Source organism: Acanthochromis polyacanthus, chromosome 5 (genome assembly GCF_021347895.1).
Source record: "Acanthochromis polyacanthus isolate Apoly-LR-REF ecotype Palm Island chromosome 5, KAUST_Apoly_ChrSc, whole genome shotgun sequence".
Taxonomy (NCBI): Eukaryota; Metazoa; Chordata; class Actinopteri; family Pomacentridae; genus Acanthochromis; species Acanthochromis polyacanthus.
Window position 1 is genome coordinate 12,501,478 of NC_067117.1, and position 10,970 is coordinate 12,512,447.

At 38.6% G+C, this 10,970-nt stretch overlaps 1 protein-coding gene across 1 annotated transcript in view; it reads left to right on the top strand.

Annotated features, from left to right (window-relative positions):
* Positions 1-9,655, top strand: part of LOC110947903 (sodium- and chloride-dependent GABA transporter 2-like) — a 39,295-nt gene extending 29,640 nt beyond the window's left edge. Inside the window, exons 14-16 of the mRNA XM_051947950.1 lie at positions 867-967; positions 2,223-2,393; positions 4,130-9,655. Coding sequence (XP_051803910.1) covers positions 867-967; positions 2,223-2,393; positions 4,130-4,279 — 422 coding nt within the window. The 3' untranslated portion in view covers positions 4,280-9,655. The remainder of the gene's footprint in view (positions 1-866; positions 968-2,222; positions 2,394-4,129) is intronic.
* The last annotated feature ends 1,315 nt before the right edge of the window (positions 9,656-10,970 follow it).

A 10,970-nucleotide genomic window follows, 5' to 3' on the forward strand; every position in this document is an offset into this window, starting at 1 on the left:
AAAGACAGGTTCATTTTAATTCAAAGGCAGATTTTAATGCTTGTAAGGATTCCGAGACACCTTACAACATCAGTGAGTAATATCATATATAATTACACACAACTAGTTTGTGTGTATTTAAAATCTTAATGTGTCTTTTAAATATGATTTAAAATCCCAGAGCTGTTGTCAGTCATCCACATAGGAAGGAGTGTGGTTCACTCATATGTAACCTACTAGAAATCAGCATCAATAGCAGGATCATACTGGGTCTAAGCTACAGTTATATTCATTTGTGAATGTTTGGCAAAATGTTTGACCATTAAAACATAATTATGATTTGGAGTTAGTCAGCACGTGGCAATAAATGTGACACTTCTGTGTTCAAAACTGTGACTCTTATAAGAAATGTTAAGTGTCAATGTGAGATCAAACTGTAGGTAAGTGTATAGTTGTAGCGTGGATGTCAACACTGTCAATAAAGTAATTAATATGTAATTTAAAGTGATAATGTGCCTGTAAAGAGCCATTAATCACTCGCACGCGAGAAACTTCAATGCAGGCAATAAATAATCATGATCATTGCTATATGTAGAGTAAATTTACAAATGACTGTTACAAATTGGACTTCACCTGTGGATTGTATAACTGTCAAAACTTGCACAGTGCGTGTTCTCTATGAAGGACAAAATACTTTCCCTATTCAGTATTTGGCTAATTGTGAATTTATTGCTGACATTACATCAACAACTTTTCCATCATGTTCCTTGGTCCTGCTTTATATGAATATGCAACCCGGTCCGTGAGATCGGGCTCGAATATGCCGTTTCAGCACCTAGTTTCAAAATGTCTTCAAACAGGCTATTAACTTTCCATCTCCTGAACAGGCGCCGATCGGCTGTATGACAACATCGAAGACATGATTGGTTATCGTCCAGGGCCTCTGATGAAGGTTTGCTGGCTTTACATCACCCCTGCTGTTTGTCTGGTGAGTGAAACAGTTTCTAAAAATATAAGAAGTTTGATTTATTATTGTGATTATTGTAAAAAGAAAATACAGCCCTTCTTGTGATAAAAGCAAAAGGAAGTTAGAACAACCTTGTCCTTTGGGTGATTTGCGAGAATGTCAGTTAATGATTAACGCTTCCTCACGGCTTCATAAACTGTGAGTCAGTAAATGGTATGATGTAAGGAATGAGGAGGAGGTGCAAGGGAATGAAGAGAGGGTTTTACAAATGTGAGCTGAAAGGCTTTCATTTGAACCAGTAGGCTTCATCTGTGAGGTCTCATTTCAGAGGGATAGTTGCACTGTTTAGGGTGAAAACGATGGTGCATTTTTACAGAAACAATAGTGCCTTCTGTGACGTTCTACAGAGTGTATGGGAGGAAAGTAAATAGAAAATCATCCATGTGTTTCAGGTATCTAATTCTGCAAGTCATTTTTCACGTCACTCAACCTCTGAGTCAAAGAGCTTGTCGAACAGGGTGAGAAGATGCTATAATACATGTGCGAGGCTAAGGAAAGCTTACAATAATACACAAGAAAAAGAAGAAGAAGAGAGGAAAACAGAAGATACAGTCTGGGTATCGAACTGGCCACCAAAACGTTCAGAGTTTTCATTCTAGTCGGAACAATGAACCGACAAACCAACTTCGACATCTCTAAACTGGTCAGCAGCGCTCAGAGTTGCACTGGTGATTCAAGCAACAAAACTCTGGTTGACATAATCCTACTGATGATAAGCTCGGTGGGTGTAACTGCTGACATTTAAGTGGTGCTTACACAGGTGTACGCACTAAATGATGACACTCAGTGCTTACACCTGCACAAATCTGCTCCCTTTTATCTTGCGGCATATAATGAGGTTAACTGATGGCTTTATTGGCCTATTATTGTTAAGGCGTGGCTCATAATTCTACTTTATCTCTGTGACATTGACCTGAATGACAGACCAGGCTCCACGCAAGCCGGTCAAATTTTGCTTTCATCAAACTGACCTTTTCTGTACTGGCATGCAAGTTTGCACGGCATTAACTGAGCCACACGAAAACTGTCTCAGATTAAAAGAATGTAAACGTATGTGGACAGGACTAAACTAAACACACTGGGCCTCAAGCAAACAGAAGTGGACTGGCTTTGGAAGCAAATGTGTTGATTAGAGGTTTGCTAAAGTGATATCAATACGCAAATTTCAATAAAACCTGTAAGACAATAACTGTTTTGGTTCTGTCGTGTTTGTCAGGGTACCTTCGTCTTTTCAGTGGCGAAATACAAGCCTCTCAAGTTCAACAAAACCTACATCTATCCGACTTGGGCGTACGCTCTGGGATGGTCCCTCGGACTATTCTGTGTTCTTCTCGTTCCTCTGTGGATCATCTTTAAAGTTACTACCATGAAAGGGACGCTATGGCAGGTATGTACTCAGTAAAGAAAAAGAAGCATCACAACAATGGGCTCAGTTTAAATGAAATATTCATACATGTTAATTCATCTTGTTGGTCTGGGCTTTCAAATTTGTGCACATGGACCAAGATATTTAATTTTATTCTCATCTAAATATTAATCTACAAGTTTACTCTCCACTTTATGCATTAATTCTTTCCACCTTTTAATTTTTCTGAACTTGTCAGGGAAGAGATACAGGAAACAGGAGGGATAGGACCATGTGGTCGTCTGAACACTTTGACACCTCATGGTAGCAATTACATACATCTCAGTGGCTCTGTGGTTAAAACCGTCGCTTTACAGCTAGAAGATCCCCAGTTAGTGTCCCAGCCTGGTATTGTTCTATGTGAAGTTTGCCTGTTCTCCCCATGCATGCTCTGGGTACTCCAGCTTCCTCCCACAGTCCAAAAACATGTTGAGGTTAATTGATTTTAAATTGTCCGTAGGTGTGAATATGCTTTTTTGTCTCTATATGTAGCCCTGTGATAGAACTCTAAGTTGGCTGGGATAGACTCGAGCCCCCTGACTCTAATGAGAATTAAGCAGTGTGTAGATAATAGATGGATGTAAGATGTAATCAGAACTTATTTGTGTTCATTTCTGCTTTGATGAAACACACTGAAAACACACAAATTATTATCTCCAACTTGAAATTAGTCTTAAAATCTGCTTAAGATAGTGAGTAAAACAACATAAAATACAAACTATCAACTTTATCATCCTCTTTTCAACAATTGTGACATTACAGTTGCAACACAAATACCGCAACGAACACAAGCACGATTGCACAACAGGCATCAGACTTTGAAAAGGCAAGCTGAAGCAGCTACTTGACAAGAAAACTCAACTTGAGCCTAATGACGTTTAAGAATGTGGGAGGTTAGAGGTCAAGCTTTTCTCTGTAGGCTCTGTGTGAGTGCTGCATACAGACTTACGTTCTTCCCACATATTATTTGACAGCCAAGTCAATTATTTTCATTATCATTGAAAGACTTTGGGCTACAAATTGTCAGAAAACACAAAAAAAAAAAGTATTTGAATTGCGAAATCAGTTGTGTCTTTTCATCTTTTAGAACTGGTGCAAATGCTGTACAAAAAACATTAATTTTAACAGCATTCATTTAGACAAGTTTGCAGTTTAAAATTGAGGCTTTTCTCAGTCTCCTCATTTATTTTAATGTGGCTGCTGCACTGCCAACACAAAGTTCAGGGAAAAAGCAAATTTTGGCAAAAACATTATCCCAAAATCGACTGTGTTGTAAAAAAGAAAAAAAAAATTTGTAGTAAATTTAAATTTTATATGTTTGTTTTTCCCATACAAGTCAGGACAGCCAAAACCCCGCCCTTGATCAAAGACCCGTTATGGGCAGAGATATTTGTGGAATTGAAACAGAATTTCTTGAAAACAAACATGCAAATCTTATTAATGTGGTTCAAGTAGTTGTTGAGGTATTTCCATGAATGGGTTTATTGTGGCGCTTCGGGAAGAATTAGGGGATGAAATTCACCCGTCAGCACCTCTTACCTTTTGTTCAGCTATAGCTATAGTCATTTTTAACTATCATAGAGAGAGGAACACCGAAAGAGCCTTTATACTGTTGGTCTTTTTCACTCCCTTCTTGTTTCTTTGTGTTGCTGCTGATTGGGTTTGGTAAAGTACAGACTGTCTGATGTGAACACACTGACCTGATGCTGTTTCCACAGAACGTCAAGCAGCTCTGTCGCCCTGAAAACAAGATGCACAACACAGCAAAGCAACCCGAGCAGTACCCCTTGAATCCAGAAAACACTCCTACACCTGCTGCCAACGAATACAAGGGAAGTGGCAGAGCTGAAATGGAGATGCAAGTGTGAGAAACTGAGCACTTTTGATAATGTTTGAAATGTGATTTTTTTTTTTGTTTCTTTTTTTTTTTACTAATTTCCAGGTTTCGGAAACTAAGCATTTTTAACATATTACGATGAGCAATAAATTCTGAAGCCTTTCAGTTCAGATCAGGTCTGCAATCTGCACAATAAGCAGTCATGTGTCACCATCATAGACCTATCATGTAAACACAGTATTTAGAAAATACGGTTTATGAAGTTTGTTAAAGCTGTTTTCATTCAAAGCAAATCATTACATGCTTCAGTCTTTCACTTTCACAGAGGATCACAAGACGACAATTGTAATTATCACTGTCCAATAACATGCACAGTCACCACTGATTTTTGGACAACCCCACACCCATAAAACAAAACATCTGGGAGTGGCAGCTGATAAATTCATTCAATGTAGAATGATTTATATAAAAAGTAAATGTTGCCTTAATATTATAGTGCCGATAGAAGGTTGAAAGTTTCCTCCTTGAAAGTTTCCCACATTTTATGTTATTTGATTTCAACACTAAATCATAGTCAATTTAATTCACCTTTTTTTTTTTTATAAGAATTTACCCCCCAAAATACTCTTTCATGTCAAGGTGAAAGCAGATTCTTAAATACTATATGTCCATTACTTTGTACATATAAAAATATAGTTTTTGTGACAAGAATTTATTTTAAAGAAAAACTATTTTGTGTGGAAGAGAATACAGATTTCTACAAAGAAATGTGAATCTCTTTGCAAAAATTAAAAAAAAAATTAAAAACATAAAATAACTGATTTTATATGTATTCACCCCCTCTCAAGCAGCCAGTTGGTGCCAAAAGTCACACAGTTATTGAAATGAAGATCGTCTGAGTGCAGTAAATCTGTCTGAAGTAATTGTAGTATAAAGACTCTTGTATTTGGAAGGTCCAGTCACTGGTGGATCCGTTTTTCTCGCTATAACTACACCATGAAGACAAAAGAACATTCCAAGCAACTCTGTGAAAAAGTTATATAAAAGCATAAGTCAGGGGATGATGTACATCCCTCCGAAGTCTTTACTGGATCCGCAATCTTCCACTCAGTGTACATCAAACACAATATCATTAAGACTCAGAGAGCTACTTGCAAGTCTTAAGGATTTACTGTAAATTAAGAAAAAAAACAGAAAACTGGGGCCGGCTCATGAACTCAGGAACTGCTAGCAATTTGACAAACTATCTTTTTATACCCTAAAGTGCTTCCTCTGTCTTGGGGTGTCATTGTGGATTTACAACCTCTGCCTGTTTATCTCTGTTTTAAGGCTTGTCCACCTCATAAAGAGGCATTTTTTTCTCACACTGTGGTAGAGCGATAACCTGACAACCCCTCATAAGAGGCCAGAGTGGTTTTGCAGTCTTGTCAGCACAGACTGCAGGACTGATTGAGATTAAAATCAGTTCAGCTGAAACTGCTGATAAAACTTTGAATAATACGAAACACCTACGACTCCTCAGAAGGAGTTACAAGCTATAGTCTCCACTGGGAGCAAAGAGAAGGTCATTGTTGAAAAAAATGTAGTTTTTGTATTGTAGTTTCTCAGACATTCATGATGTGCAGGTGAAGAAGAAATGTCTGTTGACACTGACTTGCTTGATAATAAGTTTATGACAAAGAAGACCAGAATCGGTCAGACAGAGACTGCCTGGAAGGATTCCACCAATATGAACCTTCCAACAGTCTGAGTTCACATATATTAGGTTTGCAGTTGATTGTGAAACCTCAACCTATGCTCTCTGTCAGCAACAGAGCCCCTCTGATCAAACAAAAACCCAGTGGTCAATGCCCGTACATAAAGGAGCTTCTTCTAAATCAACATCACAATGTCTAAACATTCTTAAACTTGTAATGATTAATGCATGACTCAGGTCAGATACTACACTCAGTAGTCAAATGAAATAAGCTTCTTTGTGTTTGGCAGACACCAAACACTCCACACCATCACAAACACACCATCCCCACTGGGAAGCATGGTGGTGGCAGCATCATGATGTGGGAACACTTTTCAGCAGTAGACCCCGGAAGGCTTGTAAAGGTGGAGGGTGAAATGAATGTAGAATAGAGAAATCCTGGAGGGCAACCTGATACAGTCTGCAAGAGAACACTGAGTTGGGAGGAAAAAAATTTCCAGCAACATCATACAGCCTGTTCAGTCATTATCCCCGTGTAACCGGATAGAGCTTAAGCAGCTTTGCAAAGAAGCATACATTAAAATTGCATTATCCAGATGCACAAGACTGAGACCTATTCACACACTTGACGCAGTAGTTGCTGCTGAAGATGCATCTACGAAATAGTAACGTGAATACTTATGCAATCACTTTCTGTAAGTTTCATATTTTTTACATAGTAATGGACAGTACTTTGGAGAAATCTGTTTTCCTTTTGACAGTCTTTTTTTTAACTAAATGCCATCAAAAAAAGGCCAAAAGAAATTGATCTGACTATGATTTAATGTTGAAAAATAATAAAAAGGGGAAACTGCTAATAGGAGTGGATACTTTTTATAGACACTATCTGTCAGCTATCAGCATTCCATGTTATATGTTGTTTTTATTGTTACATTTATTTATGTGCATCAGTTTTTATATTCACAGATGATGTGCTGTAATGTAGTGGGCACCATAAGCATGAGAGAACAAAGAAACTGATTATTTCCTCATTTTTTTCTTTGCTGTATCAGCTGGATCCCAGCCCATCACATCTCACTGAGTAATGTGATTTTTGCACAGGTTTATATACCTGCAGTTTGTTAAATGGACCAAAGTCGCTTAACACAATACAACAACAATACATACTTAATGCCAGTCACACTGTTCTCACATGGTATCACCAAGTCAATATCCATCAAATCACCAATTAAGACTAATTTCAGGAATCAAGGGTCCAGAAATAAAAGCCCTACTTATTTCCTTCACATAAAGTGTTAGCTGTCTTTCACAGTGTTGGGCAGTAACGTCACTACAAATAGCGTAGTAATTTAACTACATTTTTCTGTAACGACATGATAGCGTCGTTGTTTACAAAATCAAAAAACGTTTCAACAGCTTAGCTGATCTTTTGGTCATGTAGCGCGGTAGCGAACGCAAAAAGCTACATTAAACATTTTAAAATGATTAATGTTGAACTGCTTGAAGCGGAGCTTTCTGCTCTGCTGCAGTGTCATCTCCAAACGCCGACATGTCTGTGTCGACCAATAGAAGCGGAGGAACTGTTGATATCGTCATTCAACAATCCCTTCCTGCGACTTCACTGGATCCACACACACACAGACGCTCGCTTCAGTTCGCTGAGAGATGGCAGAGAAAGAGGGAGAAGACGAGGAGCAACCGAAGGAGTCAGAGTCACCGTGTCCCTACCTCAATAGCTATACGAGTTTTTGTGAAAAAACGGAGAAAAGTTATGTTTTCAGATGCCTACTGTGCCCGCCCAAGGCGAAGTTTCTGTCAACTTCAAAGACGTCAAATACAAATATGAGAACTCGTATACAGGTGACTACCGAATATGCACAACCAGCAGCAATTAGCTAACCACCACATGTCAACCGCAGTATAAGATGCACGCACAAACGAGCTACTTTCCAACATCTAAAATTCGCGTGGCAGTAAATTAATTAAATTACCCGTTGTGGTGGCAGTGTGTGAATGTGTATAAATTGGGGGATTAAATAATTAAACTGATACATATAGGAGGGAAGAGGTATGGGAGAAAACTTCATTATTAGTCCCTGAATTTTTTTTGGTAATTAAGTCGGTTCAGTGTGGAGAAAAAAAGTAACTTGAATGTATTAAGCTACTTTGGTCATATTGCTGTAGCTTAGCTTGCTGTAGCTTCAGTGTAGTAAAGCTTGATTTAACACAGAGTAGCTGGTAGCTTAGCTCATTATAGTTTCCAAGTAGCTTGCCCAACACTGGTCTTTCAGCTGAGACACAAATGCAAAAAGCCTAATGTAACAAGAGAACTTCTAATGAGAAGTCCACTATAACTCCCAGGGAATGTTTCACTTGGAATACACAATACTGAGTTTCCATTTGGAGTAGTTTTGTCCATGCTAGCAGTTCTGATTTGGCTATACCAAACAGAAATATTCATAGATGGTAGTCATAGCCCTATAATATCAATAAAAGATCCTGTGTTTAGGCCCATTCATCTCACACTCTTACATTTGTGTGCCTTCACCAACCAGTCAAGTTGCAGTTTACTTCCACATCTGTCCAGACTCATATATTATATGCAGCGACTTGAAAAACTGAGTCCTGGTATGTATTTGCATACTTGGCCAAATAAGCTGATTCTGATAGAATACAAAGCTGTAGCCATGACAGTAGACAATGTTTCAGATATGGATGTTGCTGAAAGGAAGCTACAAATTCTCTGACATGGATGCTTCACACACATCTTAAATCACTTTAGAAGTTTTATACAGCCACCACATTTTTAAGCTGAGTGCCACAAATCAGCATCTGACCAAATGTAAAATATGGCTACAGAAGGGGTTCTGAGTTAAGTACTGGACAGAAAAGTGTTCTTACAGAAAAACATGTCACAGTGAAGTTGACCTTTCAGATATAAAATCACTTTATCGCTGTATCTTATTGAATGTTTGTGTGAATTTTCTGTCACGCTTCAGAAAAGAGTTCTTGAGTTATGGAATAACAGATGTGTTTTGTGAGGTTACAGTGACCTTTAACCTTTGACCACTACAACTTAATAACTTCATTGTTGAGTCCAGGTGAACTTTTGTGCCAATTTTTAAAAGAAATTCCCTCAAGGTGTTATAGATGTACTGTGTCCACAAGAATGAGGAGGATGGAAAAAAACACAAAGAGCTGCAGGGAGACTGCAGCTATGCCCACAGAAAATGTTTGATACAGAATATATTATATATAACAGTAGATATTTCAGTGTCATACACGCACAATGTTTGGGAGTGGACTATGACTTTTACTGACTTTACTTTTCACTGTTTTTGTTTATTGATGTTGTAAAGATCCATAACTGCTGATTCCTGGAAAATTAATGTTGATCTCCAATGTCAAAGTGAGAGTGATTTAAGTAATAATACTCGCAGATATGTGTTGTAAGAAATTAAGACTGAAATGTTGTAACCATGCTGCACATGAAGCACCAATCATTTAATAACACTTAATACTTACTATACTTGCAAGTTGTCTTCCAAGGAGAGGTGACATCTCTGTAGCACCTGGAAAATCACAAAGAATCGCAAAACATATGCACTTTGTCACACACTTAATGTTGACTTTGTATTAGCATTGTACAAAACTTTTATCAAATTATATATATAGGCTCTGGGAGATCAATAAATGTTGTTTCAGACTGTGTGATCTTTTCTTTGTTATGAATTGTTGTATTCATATTCCATTATATTTTTACAATTTATATTTAATTTCACATGGATTTTCTGTGTACTGTCCTCGGCTGTACATATTTTTTAAGCCTCTGCCTGGTCAAAAGCTAAGAGTAATATGAATTTATTTATTTTTATTTCCATTTAGATACACATTCTAGACAATGAGTAATTTTACTTTTGAGTGCTCTGTTCTTTTATTCATTTAAAAGTAATAAATGCAGGACTTACACTTGAAATTTTAGACTTTTACTGCATAGTATTACAACTTTCTCTTCGTATTAATATGTCACAGATTGGGGGAAAGACTCAAACGCAGGACAACCAAGACACAGCAGACAGGACTAATAAAATCAAATAGATTTATTTACAGTACGGTAATAATATTTACAGTGGATACTACAGAGAGAAGCAGGGAACTGACGTACCAAGAAGTACAGAGGGCTAACTGCTTCCAAGGAAGACAACTACAGGTCGGAGTGCACACTATGCCAACCGGAAATACTACAGAAGCCAGTGAAGGGCAAAACTACAAACAAGCAAACTATTAATCACAAGACAGAGTTCATCGTACAAAGCAGACAATATATTTATGGTGGCGACTAATCAGGACTTTGTAAGACCAAGCTAGGAAAGTGTCAGACTAGACAGAGCTAGAATGCGTACCCAGGTGGGGAGGGAGGGTGAGGGAATGTGGGCGGAGGAAGCGTGTGGTGTGTCAGGAATAGTGTACCAGCAGCTGGAGGCCCAGGTGGAGATTTCCAGCAGGTGAATCCAGAACAGACCTGGTTGGATATGGACAGGCAGGGCTGAGGTTTTCAGCACAAGGCAGAAGGAGCAGGCAGGGAGAGGTGCCTTGGGAGTTCTAGCAACTTCCGGATGTAGTTGTTGGCCTTGGTGTCCAGCTTTCCCACGGTTGTTTTTATTTCGCACACCTTCAAAGGCCGCATTAATCGATGGTGAAATGTGAGCTGGTAGCACCAGACTTTGTATTTTCCAGGAAGATAGCTCTGGTGTGTTCTCTTCAGGCCCTCCTTTGGTTGGTTGGATAGAGTGTCTGCCTTGTGCCTGTCTGTGGGATCAGCTCTGTCTTTGCCCAGGCTCCCTACTGGTTTACGAGCCAGCACTGGGATTCTCTCTTGCTGCTTGGAAGAAGATAAAATCCAGCTGACTACCTTTACGGATTAAGAAGCTCTGGGACTTGGTAGGTTTTCCTTTCATCCTGGCCCAGGATAGCAATTCTTCGAGCCTCTTGAGCAACCTTATCATACATGCAGCAGTAAGGTTAT